General features: G+C 43.1%; 2 protein-coding genes across 3 annotated transcripts; one reads left to right on the top strand and one right to left on the bottom strand.

Annotated features, from left to right (window-relative positions):
- Positions 1-1,251: 1,251 nt before the first annotated feature.
- LOC139573516 (importin subunit alpha-6) lies at positions 1,252-9,724 on the bottom strand. 2 transcript variants are annotated; one of them, XM_071397033.1, is made up of 15 exons: positions 9,591-9,720; positions 8,905-9,118; positions 8,251-8,378; positions 7,739-7,840; positions 7,159-7,258; positions 6,698-6,792; positions 6,341-6,472; positions 5,726-5,814; positions 5,448-5,547; positions 5,061-5,224; positions 4,903-4,981; positions 4,660-4,785; positions 3,681-3,808; positions 3,291-3,469; positions 1,252-2,671 (listed from the first exon to the last, which is right to left on the bottom strand). In XM_071397033.1, exons 3-15 carry the CDS (start codon positions 8,371-8,373, stop codon positions 2,484-2,486), a joined length of 1,605 nt encoding a protein of 534 aa, XP_071253134.1. In that variant the 5' UTR covers positions 8,374-8,378; positions 8,905-9,118; positions 9,591-9,720; the 3' UTR covers positions 1,252-2,483. The 2 variants fall into 2 exon arrangements, with proteins under 2 accessions (XP_071253134.1, XP_071253133.1); XM_071397032.1 differs by lacking the exon at positions 8,905-9,118 and having other exon boundaries at positions 9,591-9,724.
- On the top strand, positions 9,677-22,023 carry LOC139573515 (zinc finger-containing ubiquitin peptidase 1-like). The gene is made up of 12 exons (XM_071397031.1): positions 9,677-9,924; positions 10,230-10,882; positions 12,270-12,371; positions 12,545-12,601; positions 12,868-12,975; positions 14,749-14,858; positions 15,090-15,258; positions 15,579-15,767; positions 15,980-16,145; positions 17,886-18,049; positions 21,402-21,628; positions 21,858-22,023. The coding sequence occupies exons 2-12, from the start codon at positions 10,267-10,269 to the stop codon at positions 21,903-21,905; spliced, it is 1,956 nt and encodes a 651-aa protein (XP_071253132.1). The 5' UTR covers positions 9,677-9,924; positions 10,230-10,266; the 3' UTR covers positions 21,906-22,023.
- The last annotated feature ends 1,724 nt before the right edge of the window (positions 22,024-23,747 follow it).

Here is a 23,747-nt window from a genome sequence, read left to right as displayed (position 1 = left end):
TAAAATCAGCTGCAGTCAGAGTCCCTACTAGTCCTCCTTAGGAACTGTAACAGGCTAGACAAGGTCTATTGTAAGGTCGTGTGTGTTTCATTCATAAGAATTGAACAGACAAGTTCCTATGAAAACAAATTGAAGACAAAATCCCCAATCCAGTCGACAAGAGGCCTTGTGTAACAGATCATTGTATTTCTTTATTCTTCATTATTTTACAGTCAACTCCACATGAACCCCTCAAAGTAGAGCCAGACAACAGCTCCATGAGTAACACAGAGAGGAGCTGTTTAGTCCAGCTTCACACACAGCCCTCTGTGGTCCATTGGATTAAAGGAAACAGAACCACAATGGCGGCATGATACGGTAATCACCTAAACTACGGGATTCTGGACAGAATACCACAGCAGTCCTTATAGCCTCTGTATCAAAGCCAAAACAATTCCCAAATGGGGGAGAGATAAATCAACCTAAAACATAAAAATAATATATCATCCAATCGTACAAACATAAGAAATATTAGAAAACTATACACAATTTTTTATGTGCATGACAAAATGTAGCACTACAAACTGTTTCCATCTCACGTAAATATATATCATTTCCAAGTCCTAGGATCAATTAATATGGTACTCAAAATGTATACAGCATAAATTTAAAAAAAATGTAACATGCCAAAAGTAAGGAGCCAGGTTTCAGGAGTGATGAGTTTAAAACTAAAAGAAAAGTAGAATGCTGAAATACTTGTAGTCACACACTAATAAAGGCTCAGCAGTTCAGTTTAGCCAGGTTGGGTTTCCTTCACCAATCAAGAGTTCATATCATTTTTTATTTAAAACAATGTAAGGAGTCCTTAACAAAACATGTTCCAGAAGCAGTTGTAAAGGTGAGGGGAACCAGAGGAGACAAACACATACCCAACAAAATATCAGAATAAAGCAGCAACAGGTAAGTGTGCAAAGACTCAACAATAAGTACAACATTGCATATCTCAGTCAGAAAACACATTATACTGCAATTAATAAATCACCCCTTCCAATTAGGTATTTTTTCCCCCATATAATTTCTTACATGTATATATAATATACAAAGCACTCAAGTTCAACTGAGCATTTTATATCAACGTCCAATAGCGTTAAGTCCAATGTAAGGTTAACCACCACCGATAAAACAAAAAAAGACTTCAGCAAAACAAATAAGTCATGACATCATAATAACTCATGGTGAGATGACGGGAAAAAACAACAACTACAAAAGAACTCTGAGAGCCTGTGTTTTTATTCACCTGGAGATTGTTACAGACAGACACTGCATCACACAACAGATACTAGTCACTGAACCTAACCCGTCTGGCCCTGTACTGTGGCTGGCTGGCGGCGCTTCAATAAAGGAGAACTCACACAAGCAGAACACTCCTCAACGTTGCCCTAACGTTGTGTCAATCCTACCGTAACGTTGTTACAGATAAGCATAAGCCTGGCTGAACGCTATGCTGACTAACGCAGCAAGTGACATGCAGTGTTGCCCTACACAATGCATCTACATTACTGCAGTCAGTTCGATGCAACTGGTGTTCTGATGTTATTCTAAAGTTAATATTGCAGCCAAGGTCAAGGAACTGAAAGACATTTCAACGGAATAAATAAGATTAGGAATCTCCAGGTCAACCATTGTCAATTTTATCATTGAAGAGAGACCCCAGCGAAAGATGTCCACCTGCTTTCCAACTTAAATAATAATGTCACTGGAATACACACATCATCATCATCATCTTGACACAATGTACATCCTCCAACGAAAACAGTAGGCTGTCTGTAGCCAACTGTTCTCTCAGCTCTGGTCAAAGGGTACAAGAAGTTAGGAAATGAGCTGATACAGTCACTAAACCTCTTCAGGACACTAGTTGGGATAGGAGTTTTACTTGGACTATCTGGTGAAATCCAGAGAATCCTCAGTCAAATGCTTCATATCTTTTGTTTTCTTTTTGAAGACTGAAGAGGTAGTTTCACATTTAAAAAGGAGATATGGAGGGTGATTGAGACACCAGTGTCGTAATAATAATATCACAGGAAATTATAAAATAAAATAAAACATTTTAGGGAGTAAGACAAAATATTAGCCAACTCTTTCTTTCCTATGCCTACCATGTTAGGCTTGCCACTGCACAGACGGTATAGTCTACAATAGAAAGAATGAGCTGTCCTCAAACACTAAGAATGAGCTGTCCTCAGTCAGTCTTTCAGTCAGTCAGGCTCTCTCTCTCGTGCTCGCTCTCTTGCTCTTTCCAGATAGGGTGCTGTGGCAGGGCAAGGCTAGCCTTGCAGGAGAGGAAGATTTGGAGAGAGAGGTAGAGCAGGTGTGTCCAGTGAGAGAGGAGAGATGGGGTAGTGTCATCAGTTCAGGTCTAAACAGCCCTATGGAGACTGGACTCCCCCGGGGGGGGGGGGGGGAGTAGATACTCAGAGGGGTGAAGGTCAAAGGTCAGGGTGTGGTTAGAGCTGGAAGCCCTCCATGGGCCCATCTTGCTGCTGGAAGATGAACTGGCCTTGGTTCTGGTCCACCTGCGGGGCGATGCTAGCGTCCTCCTCCTCCACACCAAAGTAGTGCTCGATCAGGTCAAAAGCCTTCTGGTAGATCTCCTGATTCTCATGGCTCTGCAGGAACTCTATCTTGTCCAGACCTGCCGTGGACATTTTTACATTTAGCAGATGTTATTATCCAGAGTGACTTACAGTCAAGTGCATTCAACGAAGGTAGGTACGACATCCACACAGTCATTGCAAATAAAACTTCCTCAAGTAAAGCAGCCATAAGCTAAAATCAGTGCTTGTAAGAAAAGCCAGCGGATACACATACGCACACAAATTAATATCAGGCCTTAGTGACTCGCATGACAATACTGAGTCATAATCACTAACTAATGGCTGTTTAAATTTGGCAGCATGTGTCCTTGCATCTCATTAGATAAGAACTACAGAGTACACTAATCACATCACAGCAACATCTCTACTGCCATCTAGTGGAACAGTGTGTGCAATCCACTGGCTAAGTGATTATCCATAGCCTAATGACATTTCTCCTTCTCCCTGAAGAGTGCAATCGTTCCCTCTGCCTCCTTACGTCAGTGCATTCCTTATAAATCCACGAGAAATGTGCAATTTCAGGAAAAGGTGGAGAAACAGAATTGAGCGTACATTTAAGGTTTGATGCCTGTCCCATTCTCTTATGGTGTGTGTGTATTACATTTACATTTAAGTCATTTAGCAGACGCTCTTATCCAGAGCGTATGTTGAACATACCATAGGCTTCCTCTATGAGGGCACAGTAAGGATTGATGCCAGTGCCGTTCTGCTTGGCCTCCTGCTCTCCCAGTCTCAGGATGTTCTCCAGGCCGTTCAGTGACACCTGCACTATCTTACTGTCCATCACTGTCAGCAGGTCACACATGGGCTTGATGGTGTTCAGACTAACCAGGTACCTACAGGGACAGCAAGACAGACAGATTTACATTTACTCACATTTGTTAAATTTGGTTTAGCAGATATACGGTTATACAGGCCTGCTACACTGGGACAAAACCTTTGCCGTGCATGAGACTACTCCCATTAATTTCATGAATTCTTGGTGTAAGCAACAAGTCTCCAAAATGATGCTCCGGTTCTATTTAAGAATTTGACGTGCGTTATTACCTGATCTGCTCAGGAGTGCCCCCAGAGGTAGCGTTGGTTATAGCCCACGCTGCTTCCTTCCTGGTGCGGAACTCTGCCTTCTGAAGAATCTCTATCAGCACTGGGAAGATGTTGGCATCTATCACAGTCTGACCAAGACAGAGAGATAGAACAGTGAGATGACATATTATATACACACCCCCTCTCCCCCCAGAACTACACAGTTCATATTATTCCACATTCAGCTCTATCAGAGTTATAAAGCAAGTACTTTTTTAAGGGGATGCTATAACAACCAAATAGTTAACATTATTTCAACAATCCCTTGACAACAGCATGTAGTTGTCAATGGTTTTTCCAGAGCTGGGGGTCTCCTTGACCCCAGGAGGCAAATTGAACGCTCTGCACCTTGTGACACTTTAGCAATAATGACCTACAGAGTGTACAAAACATTATGAACACCTGCTCTTTCCATGACAGACTGACCAGGTGAAAGCTATGATCCCTTATTGATGTCACGATAAAGAAGGATTTTTAAGCCTTGAGCCCTGGATTGAACAAGACAAATGGGCAAGACAAACGATGGGCAAAAGTATAGGCAAGACAAAAGCCTGCAGTGCCTTTGAACAGGGTATGCTAGCAGGTGCCAGGCGCACCAGTTTGTGTCAACAACTGCAACGCTGCTGGGTTTTTCACGCTGAACAGTTTCCCGTGTGTATCAAGAATGGTCCAACACCCAAAGGACATCCAGCAAACTTGACACAACTGTGTGACGCAACAGAGTCAACATGGGCCAGCATCCCTGTGGAACACTTTCGACACCTTGTAGCGTGCATGCCTCAACGAACTGCAGCTGTTTTGAGGGCAAAAGGAGGTGCAACTCAAAATTAGGAAGGTGTTTAATGTTCTGTAAACTCAGTGTATAACTCAATGATAAAAGCCCTCAGACAACTACTTAAAACACCGTGCTACCATCAAGCACAGGTACACACACACACACCTGGATCTGTGCTCTGTTCCCAGCTGTAATGTTAGACACAGTCCAGCAGGCCTCCTTCTTGATGGACTCCTTGGGACTGCTGAGCAGGTGTAATAGGCATGGCAACGCCGAGCAGTTCAGAATCACCTGGAACAATCAACACACACAGCTAGGACCATGTGAAGGATCAAAACTCCACACACATCAGGGTGAAGAGAGACAAAGCCATTGGGGAGGTAGCAAGAAAATAAAAACGAGTTCTACCTGAGTCTGAATGTCATCTCCTGTCACTATGTTTCCCACAGCACGCAGCGCAGGAGAGACCACCTTATAGTCACTGTGCCTGGGGAAGACCAAAAACACCAGTCAGTGTGCACCAACATCTCAATTTCTTGTGTGGGTTTGTGTCTAGCAGTACTTACATGAGTAGCTCCACCAGTCTGCGGCAGACCCCAGAGTCGATGACGGTCTGTATCTTGTCATTGGGTCCGTCAGACAGGTAGGAGAGGGCCCAGCAGGCATCAGCCAACACGTCTGGGTCACTACTGAACAGCAGCCTGGACAGCACACTCAGACAGGGAGACACCTGGGGAGGAGAGAGAGAGAGCAGAGAAGAAGAAAAGAGCGAGGGGGAGGAAGACGACAGAAAGAGGGATAATGGTAAAAGGAGAACATTAAGTTTTGCTAAGAGAATGGCTTTGAGAGAAATTAGTCAAAATCCCAGAGTGGTTTGTGCATTTGACAGGTGAGATCTGTTGGACTGTTAGAACTGTCCTCTGATTGGGCAGTGTGGGAATAGACCCTATTACCTTGATGAAGTCTGGAGGGGGGTTCTTCCCTCTACACAGGTTAGACAGAGCCCATACAGCATTCCTAGTTGTGGTGAGACGGTTGGATTTAGCCAGCAGCCTGCGGGGGCAGAGAACAGTTTTTAGTACACCTTGTTTCTCTGACCACAATTAAACTGTTAAACCTGACTAATCGGATTATACAACATATTAGGTAATGGTATGAAACTCTACTGCTCCTTGTTAAAACGACATGGGCCTACAGATTGATAAAACCAAGTGTGCACACACACACGTACTGTTGTAAGGAGGGCAGGATGCCACAGTTGAGAACGTAGTCTCTGCACTCTGCGTTGTCCCCGGCGATGTTCCCCAGGGCCCACACGGCCTGAAATACACCAATCACTCATCACCTCTAACTCAGCAGCCATGCATATTGCCATTCTGTAACAGTGCAGCTATATTTGCATGCAGCTAGGAGCCATAGTATACAGTACTGCAGCTGAGCCATATTTCCACACAAACGTCAGCACCATATAGAGCTGGGCTTGGAGGGCCATACCATATACTGCTACAGCTATATAACCACACAGCTAGGACCATACTGGGCTGGGATTGCTTAGTATTTGTTTACGTTAAAACCCATGGAAGGGGAGTGAATAAGAGAACACTTCAGGGAGAACGGTAGAAAATCAGAATGCAGCCACAGCGTTTATATTTAGGGAACGCAAACATAGCTGGTTTACTATCCAGATAGAATCTTCTTAGCGGGACAAATCCAATGACATCTTATTCCCATTCCTGCTAGCTATCACTGTGACCCATGTGTTAGTGTCCCATCCTGCTGCAACCCTGCCCCAAGGGCTTCAGCCTCCCCCCCCAGGGCCTTGCCCAGCCTCAGGCTGTTCAGTCACCTGCTCCTGGACGTCCTCGTAGTCTGAGTTGAGCAGCTCGATGAAGATGGGTACGGCTCCCGTCTCGATAACCACCTTGGTGTGCAGGAAGGTCCCAGAGGCAATGTTGGTCAGGGCCCAGGCTGCCTCAAACTGTGTCACAAACACATTTTACACCACGGTCACATGGGGAGCATAGTACAAGCCCTCATAGACAGATACACAGGCTGAAGAGTTACGATTGACTGAGTGTCATAAAGAGGCAGAGGAAAGTTCACTAGCTATGTCTTTTACATTTTACGATTTCTAAAAGACCAAACCAAGAATTCCCAGCACATCCAACTAACAGACAGACAGAGACCCAGCCACCTGACCAACCTGAAGAGTGCAGTTCTCACTCCTCTTGAGGAACTCCACAAACTTATTGACGACCCCTGGGGTGAGGATGACCTCATCGATGGGGGGGTTGGGCTCTGATGAGGAGGGAGAAGAGTGCAAGACAATGACATCACACTACTAGCTTAAATACATCCTGGTTCATGGCTGAAAACATGTGATGCTGAAACATTCCAATACGGTGTGGAAGGAATAGCATCAGTTCCAACAAAAGCATTACTTGCAGGCATTTGGAAAGAACAATCCATCTTTGTTTTTGAGAAAACATACTATACAAGACTATGTGTCTGTCCCAAATGGAACCCTATTCCCTATATAGTGGGCCCAGGTCAAAAGTAGTGCACTAAATAGGGAATTGTGTCCCATCGGGGAAGCAACCTAGAAAATACAGGTGGCATGAGCCCTCCATTGGGGGTGTTATGAATTGAATGATTCACACAGACCTTTGGAGAGTAACTTCCTGAATTTCTGTGTGGCGATCAGCTGCTGGTCTGGATCCTCAGAGAAGATCATCTGGATCATGTCTGGAGTTATGACACCTTCCTACACAAGTCAACATACATAAAGACGTGAATGACATACAAAACCATGTACTCTGACAATACACACACATATTGCAGGGCAAGCGATGTAGTGCTACACCTGACAGGTTGATCACGTAAAGTGCACTTAGGACTTACGACCTTCATCTAGTTTTAATCACAGATTGATTTGAAAACCAAAAACTCTTGTCTTGTTTGGATACTGAAGAGAAAAGACATGGTCTACACTCTGCACTGAGGGACTAGTTAACTGTTGAAAGACAATGCCATTACTCCATAAAATAAGTAAAAAGAATGTTGGGGAAAAATAAGATTCTTAAACACATGGTTACTGTGTTTAAGAATCTTCTGTTTCCCTAACATTCTTTTTACTTATTTTATGGAGTAAAGGCAATGTCTTTCAACAGGTAACTTGTCCCTCAGTGCAGAGTGTAGACCATAAGAGTAAGAAAATGTGACAATTGGAGTAATGGTCACTTACACCTGAGACTGGTGCAGTGGAGCTGATGTCAGGGTCCTGGATAGGGCATTCCAACATGGACTCATCACCCGAGGGCACACACACATTCCTCCTCTTGAACAGCTGGGGGGAAGAGGTAAGTGTTAGTAGGACACTGACTCAATACAACACAAACAAACCAAAAATAACTATAACAGGCCAATAAAAAAATTACTCATATCTGGAGAAGATTTACCATTCAAAAGGCATTTACATGGTCAAATTGAATGAGATTAGGTTTGTCTCCACAGAATCGCGCGGCAGGCAGCCTAGTTGTTAGAGCGTTTGCCAGTAACCGAAAGGTTGCTAGATCAAATCTCAGAGCTGACAAGGTAAAAGTCTGTCGTTCTGCCTCTGAACAAGGCAGTTAACCCAATGTTCCTAGGCCGTCATTGTAAATAAGAATTTGTTCTTAACTGACTTGCCTAGTTAAATAAATAAAATGGAGAGTAGCTGATTCAGTGGTCCAGGCATAAGAACTAGAAGCACCCTACCTGCTCTTCTCTCTTCTGTTTGCGGAGTTGGATCCCCTCCTCCTCTCTCCTCCGGCGCATCTCCTGTGGGTTCAGCGCTTTGTTCTTGTAACTCTTCATTCGGTCATTCCCTGGGCTTGCCATCTCGTCTGGGGAAATAAGGATAAACATAATGTTATCCTAAACAATCAAATATACAAACTTGTGAATTCATAGCAGCCACAACCAGGCAAACTTGACTGACTAGCTAGCTAAGGTTGTTGTTAACATAGGCGCTTAATGGAAATTCAAATAAATGAAATAACTCTCGATGTGAATTTGGATTTGTTGGCCAAAAGGGGATTTGAAGACAAACCCTGCCATGCACATCTTCACACGAAAACAGCAGTTTGGGTGACAGTTTGACAGCTGATGAAGAAGACTGGTGATCAAAGAAACACAATACCAAATGTTTCTCGCTCACTGTCATCATAATATCATCAACGTTAGATTAGTCAAGATAAAACAAAAATTGCGTTCGATGATCTCAGCTGTTAGTAATCTTTGTGTTAGCTAGCGAGTCAAATAATGCCATTCCTGGCTGGCTAGTTAGCTAGATAAAGATGACATGCGCATCAGCCAGCTAATGAATGTTAGCTAACATTAACCACTGTCTTGCTGCAGCGTCATATTTACATTGTTTGTTGTATTTTCTGGGGGAATCAGTCGTCTTCCAGGCTGGATATCTCCAATCACAAGAAACCGGGTTCCTCTCTAGGTAGTAGTACAGTACGGCCTAGTACAGTGGTTCCAAACCAGCGGTACTACCTAGTAGGACCCCTGGCCTGGGGAGGGGTACCTGGCCTATCCAAAGGGTGTACTTGAGAAGACTCACGAGACCTTAGGCTTACTGGTAAAATGCACATGATGGGGTACTTCAGGGGTACTCATGGCAGAACAAAATTCAGTTGGTGGTACAATAACCCAAAAAGGTTGGGAGCCACTGGCCTAGCACACAGTAACCAGTAGTAGCATGCTGGCTACCTAACTAAAAAAATATTAGTGTTAATTGAATTAAATTACATGGTGTTCAAAAACCTAACGTATTCGTATCGTTAGCAAAATAATACTTAAATCAGCCGTAAAACCAATTATAATAGGCAACGGTAGTTAAAACTGCCATTAGACCCAAACCACAGCTTTTTTAAGAGATTGTTCTTGCTAATAACACAGCCAGCTAGATAGCTAGCTAACGTTAGCTCCTTTACACCCCTCTCCTGTCCCCTCGTTTAGCAACCATCGTCATGCCAAATTACCAGATAATTCGTGATAAAAAAAAGAAAACAACAATAAAAAGGTTGTGACGATTGTATTGCTCTTACCCATTTAAGATGAATGATGTCAGAAACGCCTAGGTGTAGCTAGGTATTATTATTTCCTTCACGCAAACTCCCGAGTCCAGCTGAGAGCAATATGGCGTCTTGTATCGCTTAAAAATTTCCCAGTAACCCTCCTTGGATCAACAACCAGTGACGTTAAATCCATCAGCTCAAACTGAAGGAGGAGAAGCCAACAGGGCTGACAAGTCAAGTTGTTAGCTAGCTAGCGTTGCTAAGATGGCATATGAATGAAAAGTGAAACAGAAACACATGTATTTTGAAAGTAGTCACATAAGTCAAGCATTAGTACGGCACATCGTCCATATTCTTGAAATCGGTGAGTAACATGATGGTTAGATAGCTAGCAATCTTTCAGCGTTTTGAAGTCACGTTTTAGTCCATAGCCTGACATGTTGACTAGCTAGACAAATTCAGAATTAACTATGATAGCTGAGTTAGAATTTGGCTAGCTATCTTGGCTGACAAAGATGGGAATTGCGTTGTTGCATCTTGGCTGACAAATGTGGGCATTGCGTTGTTTCGTTATTGGGTATATTTGGTGTACATTGGATTGATATCCATCCTGTTAATTCCTATTTATTTACTGACAATTAATGTTATCTTCGTTTATCTTCATTTCAGTGTCAGTGTGACAGCTGAGCACCAGAAACAACAAGCCATGCTGACGTGTGAGATCTGTGGTGAGGAATTGGTGTTGGAGGAGGACATGAAGACCCATCTCCTCCTGAGCCACATGGAGAATGACATGGGCTGCCCCCTCTGTTCCTGGTCCGGAGTCGCCTATGACGAACTCTGCTTCCACATCAATACCACACACAAAGAGAAACAGGACCATGATGGAGGAGCAGAGGGTAGAGGTGGTCACAGTCTTGTCAGGCCCAGCTCAAGTCCTACTCCCACTACCACCATAGTGGACAGTCACTGCAAACAAGCCATTGGTTTGTCTAGGTTTGAGGGTTCTGAAGAAGGAGTAGCCAATGGGAACAGGTTTGACACCATTGGAGGAGGGGTCTCACTCAGGACATCCAATAGCACACTGGAGTCTAAGGAGCGAATGACTGTATCCCCCCAAGCTTTTAGTAGGGGGGAGTTCGGTGGAGGAAGAGCAGTGGCCATTGTTGAACCCGCCTCTTCAGTGTCTACGGGCTTTCTGAGATCAGCTCAGGACTCCAGTAGGCCTACTAGCAGACACTGTAATGCTGAGGACTCTGTGGGAGTGGGATCCGCAGAGCACACCAAAGTCAAACAGAAGCGTTTCTCCTCCCCACTTAAAGGTTTATTTTAGAGGGTGTCCGAAGTGTGTTTGTTTATTCAACATGTTACATCTGTCCTGGTTTGTTGTACTGACTGATATTAGGTGGTTTGTTGTACTAACTGATAGTGATGCACCGATATGACATCTTTGGCCAGTACTGATATCCGATATTTTCCTTACCGATAACCGATATTTAACATTTTTGCGACCTTTTAATCTTTTAAGTAGAGTTTGTCGTACTGACTGATTTTAGTTGGTTTGTCATACTGACTGATACTAGGTGGTTTGTCATACTGACTGATACTAGGTGGTTTGTCGTACTGGCTGATATTAGGTGGTTTGTCGTACTGGCTGATATTAGGTGGTTTGTCGTACTGGCTGATATTAGGTGGTTTGATAGCCCATTGATGAACTGTCAATGCATCCCATTAACAGTCCATGCTATCTGGTGCTCGCGAGCTCTGCCTCACTTTAATCAGTCTTCGATTGCAACACGTTTTTCTAAACCTCATCAGTTTGTTTTTTTGTACTGACTGATATTAGGTTTAGTTGGTTTGTTGTACCGAAGCGGAAGAGAGAGGCCCAACTCAGCGGACAATCTGTCTGTCTCCATCAGGTGGTGTTTTTTGTTGTTTCGTCCACCAAGCAAGAGATTGTCGAATTTAGCCAACAATAAAATGAATGGCTTATTTGCTACGTGAAGTTTATTTGTAATATAAGTTTTGTAATGCTTAAGTTATGAGTGTACTGATATAAGTAGGACACATGACATCATTGTCACTTGAGAACAAACACTATCTCGGAGATGGCTATGCATATTCATGGGATGAGGCTAGCAGCATCTCTCGCCATTGAATACAGGCAGTTAACGTCAACAACCCTTGTCGAATATTCAAAAAAGGATTACAATAATCCACCAATCCAAAGAAAAGATAGGCAGGAGCTAGACAGTCTGCCTTGCCGCTTTGCGGACAACGACGCCCATCGTTAGGGCGGGGAGATGTATATTGTCAGTATATCCATAATCTTTGGTTTGAGTAGAGTAGCACTTTATTGATCCCAACTTGGGAAATAGTTTTCACTCAGCATCACTAATAAATTACAAAGACAATGACAAATGATATGATAAAAATGATTTAGAAGACACCTAAGAAGGCAATTCCTATTGAGAAGGCATCATAAATGAGTCATTTACACTTGTTAAAAAGCCTCATGGCTGTGGGTAAAAATGGCCTTCTGAACTGCTCTGTGGAGCTTCTGGGCAGGACGAACCTGCTACCGAAGCTGCTCCTGTGCGGCATTCAAGTGCTGTGTGGAGTGGGTTGAAAAACTCCTCGCTATGGATTGCATTAGTCTTCTCATCATCCTGTGTCTCATTGTTATGTACTGTGTGTCTGTTGTTGTAGAGAAGCAGTTTTCCTGTCCTATGTGTGCTCTGGTCTGCACAGATGCCTTCATCCTACAGGAACATGTTGAATTGCACTTGCTGGAAGAGAGCCCAGCTGAAGGTGCAGTATCTACAGTTCAGAACATATAGACCACACAGTTCAGCACAGAACACACTGTGACTGTACAAACTCATGACAGTCTGAGTCTACACAGTTCAGCACAGACAGAACATGAGGCCCAATCCATTGTGTTAAGTCTCTGACTCCGACATAATCTGTATCTGTCTTTTCAGAGGCTGTCCTGGCGGCCACATCATCAACCGAGGCAGCATCAACCAGCAACAGCTCAGGTTTGTCTCATGCTTTTCTTCATAGGAACAAATATAGTTCAACCAAACAAAGGAAGAAGCCTGCCTATGGCAGATCCACAGAGGTTGAGGCTCTCTCTCTGCCCATGTCTTACTGATTAAGGTATAATATTCCCCCAAAAAGCAAAATGAACTTGCAAGAGAGGTTTTATCTCAACAAGAATAACCTGGATGAATAATAATTTAAATAAAAATGCCCTGTTGATATCCCTTTTAACCACTGTGTGTGTCTCTGACCTTGTCCTCAGGTGGGAAGAGTTATGAGTGTCCCCTGTGTTCTGTGGTGTGTGGAGACTGCTACTCCCTACAGGAACATGTGGAGCTGCATCTTGACTATGGTACAGCCACTAGTGCAGGTATGGCTTGATTTAAACAATCATATGTGATGGGAACACAGGTTTAATTGGGATTTTGTGTTTACACTTGTGGGAATTGTCCTATAGGGCTGAATTAGAAGTGTATCTTAAGGAAGAAATATGAAAAGCAGATGAATAACCATGGTAGCAGTTGAAGGGGAACAGTTTGGCGATTATGGGGAAATTATTAGACCAAAGGTGAGGACACAACAGTTCACAGACTGAATCCAAACATTAGTGTTGTTTGTATGTGCATTTTACATTTACTGTACTTTCACTGCATTTGTAGATAACGAAATCTGAAAATACTCTGGATACATTCAGTAACATGATAAGAATATTCCTGGAAAATTTGGGCATAGGTGCAAGATAAGACAAAATAAATACAAAAGTTTGAGTGAGAGGACTAACTGGTGTCTCCTAGTGGCCACACACCTCTCCAAAGTGTGCAAAGTTCCTAAGTAATTTCAATGCACTTTTGACTCAAAGAAAAGTCTTCAACTATAAGGTGCTTTGTTTGAGCTCTCCTAGTTGTGCCATTGAGGAACTAGAGCAAGCACACTTGTAGTTGTTTTGTTTGGAACACAGCCCTGCGTCCCCGCCATCACACAATTACTGTTGTTTACACAATCCAAAAATTGTCCATTTATAAATCGCAATCTGGGTCAGATGGGCATCATTTGAAAGCCTGTTCTATTGCCAACATGACTAGCTAAGTTATAAAATACAACAGTACAGGGATAGGCTTTCACAATGCAATTCAGAGAACCAGATCATCATTTTGGTGCGCATAGAAACGAGTCATGAGTGCATTCAGGTGTGTGTGCCTCTGCAAATTTTCTTCACAATTAACAAACATGGGCTCATTCTGTTCAGAACAGCCCAGGATATTACGCCATGTCATCTTGTAACTGCATATCAAACATAGCGATCATAAATGTTGACACTGTATTTGACACAAGTTTTATGACATAGAAATGTGAAGTGCACATTTGGACTCACGGGTGTGTGGTTTGCTTGTATGACATCAAAGCGATATTTATTCTAATCATCGATGTCTCATCTTTCAAAATACATGGAGTCCTTTTAATTTACAGCATTTCCCTCACTCAGACAACAAAACATTTGCAAAAGTTGCCCAATTAGCGGGAGGTATCGGCACAACTTCTTGTTGCGCGAGATGCTCAAGTTCAGAACTGCTGTCAGGCAAAACCCATACAGTGCTGTGAAGCGCAGAGACAGAGCTCTGATGTCATGTATAGCATGTTACGGTATAGCCAGTGAGTTCCAGTTTAGGCATTTATTAGTGCCCAAATCGGCTATTTTCTACCTGTATATGGGTGTAAAGGGTTCATGAGAAATCTATTTAGTTATGCTTCCAACATGTTTTATCTCCTACTTAGATGTAGCCATGTTATAACAATGTTATGACTGTTATTATACCATAAACATGTAAACACAGGGTCTCGGTAGAGATAGAGAATGGTGTAGTACCCCGTATTTGATTTGATTTGCACATGCACTTTATTGCCAGACAGCTCCTGAAGTTGCAATATAATGATGTGTAATTTGTCCTTTGTGTGATCAGTTTTGAACTATGAATTTCCCTCTGGGGACTATAAAGTTTGAACTGAATGGAACTTATACAACCTGCCAGCTCATGCCGCTGAGCTCACACATGCAGCTGTCTTCACATCAGTTTTGTGTCTACTAGGTTGATTCCCATGGTGTATTAGAGAGAGGGAATTGTGACTGACGCTGTGTGTGTTGCAGTGAGCCCTGGCTCAGACCTGAGGCTGGCCAGACGGCTGCAGGAGGAGGAGAAGCAGAGGAGGAAGGAGCAGGAGGCCAAGAGGGAGGCAGAGGAGTTCAAGAAGCTGCAGGTTCTTATAAAGCACAACCATAATAAGCCTGGAGTAGTGGATTTGACCTTGCTGCATGATGCACAATATGATGCGTGTCTGTGCTTTGTCACATGGCTTATGTAGGAGTGTGTGGTATATTTGTGTTTCTGCACGTCAGCAAGCATGATTTACAGTATATGTGTGTCTGCTTATGTATGCTGAGTGTGGTGGTGACCTCACCCTGACCCCTTGCTGTGTGTGTGTGTTTAGAGGCAGTTTGGTGTGGACGGGAGGGGGGGCTACCGCAAACAGATGGAGAGGACCATGGAGAAAGCCGTGTCTCGAGGTGTCATGGTGCCTGCTGACTTCCACAACAAGAGAGCAGAGATGATGGAGGCTCTGGCCTCAGGGGTCGACGATGGCAGGACCAGAACGCAGGGTGTGTGTGTGATTACATTTCTTATCCGGATCTTGACTAACATAGCTCCCTCATGATTTACTATGTTCTCCAACTGAGTTGTTTAGATCACGTCACGTTATCTGTTTATACAGCTGTCTATCTACCATCTCTCAGGAAATTAAACCATGTTTTAGAAATGTTTTTCCTACATTTTATTTAGCCTATTTGTCATTAATAACGGTCTTCTTTCAATTGAGGGGAGGGGGGGGGGGAATGCCATCTCCACCTTAGCCCCCCCCCTCTCTCTTTCTCTGTCTTTGTCATTCTCTTTGTTTATTGTATTCCTCTCATTCTGTCAGGTGGGCTGGGTGCTCTGTATGTTTACTACCAGAGGGAGGTCAGAGACTGTGTCCACGTGTGGCTGAGTGCTGACACAGACCACTACTGCTCATCAGAGGGGGATAAGGGCTGGGGATGTGGCTACAGAAACTTCCAGATGCTCCTGTCCTCTCTGCAAAGAATGGAGCCCTACACTACCTGTCTCTCAGGTACACACAGACAGAGACACATCTTCTAAAACATCACATTCTACAATTGTTTACCATTCTCTCAAATCCAGTAGCTGTCTGGATCGCTTAATGAAACAGTTGAATGCAGCCCTCTCAAAAAGCATTTTTACCATGTAATCTCCTAAACTAATTTTCTCTTACATCTTCTATCATGGCATCTTTTCCTTGCCCCCCTCTCCCTCCTCACCCAGAGGGGTCAGTACCCAGCATCCCCCGGGTGCAGGTTTTGATAGAGGGGGCGTGGCGGGAGGGGTTAGACCCACAGGGCGCCACCCACTTTAACCAGCGACTACAGGGCACACGGGCCTGGATAGGAGCTACGGAGATCTACGCTCTCTGCACCTCCCTCAGAGTCAGGTTAGAGCCCAGAGAGTCACACACAGAACGATAACATACAACACGCATTAGAACATCACACATTTGTGTAGCCAGCTATATTTGAATTAGATACACCTGAATGGACACACAGGCTGAGTATACAAAATAAAAAGAATACCTACTCTTTCCATGACATAGACTGACCAGGTGAATCCAGGTGAAAGCTATGATCCCTTATTGATGGCACTTGTTAAATCCACTTCAATCAGTGTAGATGAAGGGGAGGAGACAGGTTAAAGAAGGATTTTTCAGCCTTGAGACAGTTAAGACATGGATTGTGTGTGTGCCATTCAGAGGGTGAATGGGCAAGACAAAATATTTAAGTGCCTTTGAATGGGGTATGGTAATAGGTGCCAGGCACACCGGTGTGTGTCAAGAACTGCAACGCTGCTGGGTTTTTCACACTCAACAGTTTCCTGTATGTACAGTTGAAGTCGGAAGTTTACACACACCTTAACCAAATACATTTAAACTCAGTTTTTCACAATTCCTGACGTTTAATCCTAGTAAAACTTCCCTGTCTTAGGTCAGTTAGGATCACCACTTTATTTTAAGAATGTGAAATGTCAGAATAATAGTAGAGAGTGATTTATTTATTTCATCACATTCCCAGTTACACTCAATTAGTATTTGGTAGCATTGTCTTTAAATTGTCTAACTTGGGTCAAACGTTTCGGGTAGCCTTCCACAAGCTTCCCACAGGCCTCCTTACTCACACACACTTTTTCAGTTCTGCCCACAAATTTTCTATAGGATTGAGGTCAGGGCTTTGTGATGGCCACTCCAATACCTTGACTTTGTTGTCCTTAAGCCATTTTGCCACAACTTTGGAAGTATGCTTGGGGTCATTGTCCATTTGGAAGACCAATTTGCGACCAAGCTTTAACTTCCTGACTTATGTCTTGAGATGTTGCTTCAATATATCCACATTATTTTCCTCCCTCATGATGCCATCTATTTTGTGAAGTGCACCAGTCCCTCCTGCAGCAAAGCATCCCCACAACATGATGCTGCCACCCCCGTGCTTCACGGTTGGGATGGTGTTCTTCGGCTTGCAAGCTTCCCCCTTTTTCCTCCAAACATAACGATGGTCATTATGGCCAAACAGTTCTGTTTTTGTTTTATCAGACCAGAGGACATTTCTCCAAAAAGTACGATCTTTGTTCCCATGTGTAGTTGCAAACCGTAGTTTGGCTTTTTTAAGGCGGTTTTGGAGCAGTGGCTTCTTCCTTGCTGAGCGGCCTTTCAGGTTATGTCGAAATAGGACTCGTTTTACTGTGGATATAGATACTTTTGTACCTGTTTCCTCCAGCATCTTCACAAGGTCCTTTGCTGTTGTTCTGGGATTGATTTGCACTTTTCGCGCCAAAGTACGTTCATCTCTAGGAGACAGAACGCGTCTCCTTCCTGAGCGGTATGACGGCTGCGTGGTCCCATGGTGTTTATACTTGCGTACTATTGTTTGTACAGATGAACGTAGTACCTTCAAACGTTTGAAAATTGCTCCCAAGGATGAATCAGACTTGTGGAGGTCTACAATTTTTAGAGTCCATGCCCTGGCGATTTGAAACTGTTCTGAGGGAAAAGGAGGGGCTCAATATTAGGTGTTCCTAATGTGTTTTGTATACTCAGTGTACACACACGGAGTCACTATAGAATGTACATGGTGGAAAATGGAGTCTGTTCTCAGTCAGTTACCTCTAACCTGTGTCCCCACAGTGCCCGTGTTCTAGACTTCCACCAGCCCACGGGCCCAGGGGACACCCACCCCCGCCTCTTTGACTGGGTGAAGCAGTACTTCTCTCAGACTGCCACCAGAGGCGCCAGACTACTGCCCCGGGTGGTGCAGACCACACAGCCGCCCCTCTACCTCCAGCACCAAGGTAGTCTTAACATGGGTTTGGTGGATTAGGTGATGATGGGTTACTGATATCCAATGTAGAATTTGTTTATGGCATGTGTCTATTTTATGTTTGCTTGTGTGTCGTTTAGTGCTGAGCGATTGGTGCTTTTTGAGGTCGGTTGTGTTTTGGTTCGATCATTCCAAAATAATCACGGATTTCGGTTTCGATATTATTATTTTTTATATTAAATGCATTATACGTTTTGTGGGTTGAATGCTGTAACAACAATAAAAGTCCCATGATGGTAGTGACTGCCCATCACTGCTTATCACTTAACTATCACTTATTCACATTTAATAAAATATTTCAGTTGTTGTGTATATTACATTTGTTTTATTTGATGACTTTATTATTTAATTCCAAGTCATCATCTCATCTCTATAGAGCTGCTGCCCATGCTGTCTGACAAAATCACTATTTTAGTGGTTCTTCAAAGTACATAAGACATACTTTAATGACTGCTGAATACCAACTATCAATCACTTAGATCATGTATTTTCAGGTAGAGATACCTCTCGAGGGTAACTGCTTTCTATCTCACTCGATCAAGCGTGCTCCACACAGACCGGACAAGTAGGCGGGCGCGCAATGGATTATAGTCATTATAGTTAATTACCATGTCTGCTCCACAGAGACCGGACAAGTAGGTGGGCGTGCAATGGATTATAGTCATTGTAGTTAACTACCACATTTTCTGCACTTAACTATGTTGAAACATTACCTGGTGGAAGCTTTAACTCCCTACTACATCACTCAGTTCGGGCTTGATCTGATTTATCTCTAGAGAAACTGCACATCGAGCTCACAGAACAAAAACTAATGAAATGGAATTAAAAGAATTGAATCTATGTGGGTCAATTAGTTGATTAAAAACTGAAATATAACTGAAATGTTGGTTAATCACTCAGTACTAGAGTGTTTCAGGGAGATTTGTTTGTTTTGTCTGTGTGTACAGTCGTGGCCAAAAGTTTTGAGAATGACACAAGTATTAATTTTCACAAAGTCTGCTGCCTCAGTTTGTATGATGGCAATTTGCATATACTTCAGAATGTTATGAAGAGTGATCAGATGAATTGCAATTATTTGCCAAGTCCTTCTGCCATGCAAATGAACTGAATCCCCCAAAAACATTTCCAATGCATTTCAGCCCTGCGACAAAAGGACCAGCTGACATCATGTCAGTGATTCTCTCGTTAACACAGGTGTGAGTGTTGACGAGGACAAGGCTGGAGATCACTCTGTCATGCTGATTGAGTTCGAATAACAGACTGGAAGCTTCAAAGGGAGGGTGGTGCTTGGAATCATTGTTCTTCCTCTGTCAACCATGGTTACCTGCAAGGAAACACGTGCCGTCATCACCGCTTTGCACAAAAAGGGCTTCACAGGCAAGTATATTGCTGCCAGTAAGATTGCACCTAAATCAACCATTTATCAGATCATCAAGAACTTCAAGGAGAGCAGTTCAATTGTTGTGAAGAAGGCTTCAGGGCGCCCAAGAAAGTCCAGCAAGTGCCAGGGCCGTCTCCTAAAGTTGATTCAGCTGCGGGATCGGGGCACCACCAGTACAGAGCTCGCTCAGGAATGGTAGCAGGCAGGTGTGAGTGCATCTGCTTGCACAGTGAGGCGAAGAATTTTGGAGGATGGCCTGGTGTCAAGAAGGACAGCAAAGAAGCCACTTCTCTCCAGGAAAAACATCAGGGACAGACTGATATTCTGCAAAAGGTACAGGGATTGTACTGCTGAGGACTGGGGTAAAGTCATTTTCTCTGATGAATCCCCTTTCCGATTGTTTGGGGCATCCGTAAAAAAGCTTGTCCGGAGAAGACAAGGTGAGCGCTACCATCAGTCCTGTGTCATGCCAACAGTAAAGCATCCTGAGACCATTCATGTGTGGGGTTGCTTCTCAGCCAATGGAGTGGGCTCACTCACAATATTGCCTAAGAACACAGCCATGAACAAAGAATGGTACCAACACATCCTCCGAGAGCATCTTCTCCCAACCATCCAGGAACAGTTTAGTGACGAACAATGTATTTTCCAGCATGATGGAGCACCTTGCCATAAGGCAAAAGTGATAACTAAGTGGCTCGGGGAACAAAACATCGATATTTTGGGTCCATGGCCTGGAAACTCCCCAGACCTTAATCCCATTGAGAACTTGTGGTCAATCCTCAAGAGGCGGGTGGACAAACAAATACCCACAAATTCTGACAAACTCCAAGCATTGATTATGCAAGAATGGGCTGCCATCAGTCAGGATGTGGCCCAGAAGTTAATTGACAGCATGCCAGGGCGGATTGCAGAGGTCTTGAAAAAGAAGGGTCAACACTGCAAATATTGACTCTTTGCATCAACTTCATGTAATTGTCAATAAAGGCATTTGACACTTATGAAATGCTTGTAATTATACTTCAGTATTCCATAGTAACATCTGACAAAAATATCTGAAGACACTGAAGCAGCAAACTTTGTGGAAATTAATATTTGTGTCATTCTCAACTTTTGGCCACGACTATACATCTGGTGTCTATGTTATCTCTAAATCCGTGTTCACATTGGCAGTTTGAAGTGACTCAAATCCTATTTATTTGCATATCCGATTCAAATCTGTTCTGTTTCCTGCAGTCTGAACTGCCAAAAAGCACATGGAATCTGATATTTCAAGCCACATTTCAAACCACCTTCATAGGTGTTTTTAAAGTCAGATACAAATCTGATTTGTGACTTGTGTGAACGGTCAAACCAGATTTATTTGCCCTCAAGTGTTTTTTAGACTTTTTTGGCATATCTTGTTGCTTGCTAGCTACTCTGTTGACAGTTTGACACGAACATTGGTAGTAACTTGCTTGTTAATTGTTTACAAACAAATGAGTGAATGTGCTAGAAAGCTAAACTGCTAGCTAGTTGACTGCTGTGGCTATCCAGAAGATTCCATTTGAAAGTTGGATCATCTTATCCTTTTGAGGCTTTAAGTGTTCTTACACTATGATTTTTGAACATGCAAAGCTACTGGTTAAGCATCCATGGCAGGCATTGTTATTACCTTAGCTTGCTACATAACTTCTGAGTGATAGGAAGCATGAGCACCACCACCAATCAGCCTACACCACTGTGCACACACCCGTTGTTACTATGACAACTAGCGTAGCCATGTCAGCAAATGAATGCTGTCTGAACACACACGAATCCGATTTGGTCACTTGTAACATGCTGTGTGGAAAGTCAGTAGTCCAAAATGCATTTGAAAAACATAACTGATTTGGGCATTAAGACCTGCAGTGTGAACAAGGCTTTAGTGTGTTTCCTCCATGTATTCTATCGACATCCTCAGGCCATAGCCGCTCTATAGTCGGAGTGGAACAGAAGAAGAATGGCAGCCTGTGCCTGTTGCTCCTGGACCCTGGCTGTACACCAGGAGATGTGAGGAAACTGCTGAGCCAAGATGGCTCCACTGTTAGCACAGCTGTCCGCCGCATGAGGAAGTTCCCTGGCAACCTGAAACATAGGCAGTACCAGGTGGTGGCTGTAGATGGCGTGCTCTCCCCCGAGGAGAAACAGGTTAGTCCGAGTGGCTCTTAACTGCTTACAGGTACAGTATTTAGTCCTCTGGATGGTGTTCCGTAAGGATAAAACCCTTTGAAACGAAGTGAAACAGGGAGGTTGTACCTGAAATTCTCCAATAGGAACACAGATTTTGACTTTAAGTTGTGAAGTGTTTTGCTACGATGTGCACTGAACTGGGAATCAACTATTCAATTTTGATATTGATTTGTTTTTTGTTTGTCAGACCCGCGTTCTCAACTCAAGAACACTGCAAGCCGAGAGGATCCCTTGATGCTGGAATGCAGTTGTCGCATTCATTTTACTGGGAATGTAAATTTATAACTGCCAAAAACATTTCATGTTGAATTTTCTTTGATATTTTATGAAGGTAATAAATTATATATTTTTAACGTTGCCTTTTTCTCTGTTCTGTTCAAATCCTCAACATATTCCTGTGTGTAAAATTGGGACCTTGTAAAAGGCATAAGGACACACTCTGAGAATGGAACATGTATTCATATATTTATTGAACTACCAGAAATGACTGTAACCAAACATTGTATATTACTGGTAAATGACAAGAATTAACTGTAAAAAAAACATTTATATATATTTATATATACACACTACCATTCAAAAGTTTGGGGTCACTTAGAAATGTCCTTGTTTTTGAAAGAAAAGCACATTTTTTGTCCCTTAAAATAACATCAAATTGATCAGAAATACAGTGTAGACATTGGTAATGTTGTAAATGACTATCGTAGCTGGAAACGGCGGATTTTTAATGGAATATCTACATAGGCGTACAGAGGCCCATTATCAGCAACCACCACTCCTGTGTTCCAATGGCACGTTATGTTAACTAATCCAAGTTTACCATTTTAAAAGGCTAATTGATCATTAGAAAGCCCTTTTGCAATTATGTTAGCACAGCTGAAAACTGTTGTCCTGATTAAAGAAGCAATAAATCTGGCCTTCTTTAGACTAGTTGAGCATCAGCATTTGTGGGTTCGATTACAGGCTCAAAATGGCCAGAAACAAAGAACTTTCTTCTGAAACTCGTCAGTCTATTCTTGTTCTGAAAAATGAAGGCTATTCCATGAGAGAAATTGCCAAGAAACTTAAGATCTTGTACAACGCTGTGTACTACTCCCTTCACAGAACAGCGCAAACTGTCTCTAACCAGAATAGAAAGAGGAGTGGGAGGCCCCGGTGCACAACTGAGCAAGAGTACAAGTACATTAGTGTCTAGTTTGAGAAACAGACCCCTCACAAGTCCTCAACTGGCAGCTTCATTAAATAGTACCCGCAAAACACCAGTCTCAACGTCAACAGTGAAAAGACTACTCCGAGATGCTAGCCTTCTAGGCAGAGTTGCAAAGAAAAAGCCATATCTCAGACTGGCCAATAAAAAGAAAAGATTAAGATGGGCAAAAGAACACAGACACTGGACAGAGGAAGATTGGGGGAAAAAAGGTTATGGACAGACAAATCTAAGTTTGAGGTGTTCGAATCACAAAGAAGAACATTCAGAAAAAATTAAGAAGAACACGCAGAAAAAATGAAAAGATGCTTGAGGAGTGCTTGACGCCATCTGTCAAGCATGGTGGAGGCAATGTGATGGTCTGGGGGTGCTTTGGTTGTGGTAAAGTGCGAAATTTGTACAGGGTAAAAGGGATCTTGAGGAAGGAAGGCTATCACTCCATTTTGCAACGCCATGCAATACCCTGTGGACGGCGCTTAATTGGAGCCAATTTTCTCCTACAACAGGACAATGACCCAAAGCACAGCTCCAAACTATGCAATAATTATTTAGGTAAAAAGCAGTCAGCTGGTGTTCTGTCTATAATGGAATGGCCAGCACAGTCACCGGATCTCAACCCTATTGAGCTGTTGTGGGAGCAGCTTGACCATATGGTACGTAAAAACACAGACACTGCCCCTGAACAAGACAATTAACTCACTGTTCCTAGGCCGTCATTGAAAATAAGAATTTGTTCTTAACTGACTTGCCTAGTTAAATAAAGGTAAAATGAAAAAGAAGTGCCCATTAAGCCGATGTGAATTCTCTTCAGATGACCTCAACAAATTGACAACTAGAATGCCAAAGGTCTGCAAGGCTGTAATTGCTGCA

The sequence above is a fragment of the Salvelinus alpinus genome, chromosome 4, assembly GCF_045679555.1.
Source record: "Salvelinus alpinus chromosome 4, SLU_Salpinus.1, whole genome shotgun sequence".
NCBI classification, from domain to species: Eukaryota; Metazoa; Chordata; class Actinopteri; order Salmoniformes; family Salmonidae; genus Salvelinus; species Salvelinus alpinus.
Note: the sequence above shows the minus strand (reverse complement) of the source record. Positions and strands in the feature narration are given on the sequence as shown.

Excerpts from the sequence above, each read along its gene's own strand:
- LOC139573516 (XM_071397032.1), bottom strand. Across the intron at positions 3,809-4,659 it reads GGAACAGAGCACAGATCCAG|ACTGTGATAGATGCCAACAT; the intron begins GTGTGTGTGTGT and ends TGTCTTGGTCAG. Across the intron at positions 2,672-3,290 it reads CCTCATAGAGGAAGCCTATG|GTCTGGACAAGATAGAGTTC; the intron begins GTATGTTCAACA and ends TGTCCACGGCAG.
- LOC139573515 (XM_071397031.1), top strand. The coding sequence starts at position 10,267 with ATGCTGACGTGTGAGATCTGTGGTGAGGAATTGGTGTTGGAGGAGGAC. Across the intron at positions 12,372-12,544 it reads GGAAGAGAGCCCAGCTGAAG|AGGCTGTCCTGGCGGCCACA; the intron begins GTGCAGTATCTA and ends CTGTCTTTTCAG. Across the intron at positions 21,629-21,857 it reads TCTCCCCCGAGGAGAAACAG|ACCCGCGTTCTCAACTCAAG; the intron begins GTTAGTCCGAGT and ends TTTGTTTGTCAG.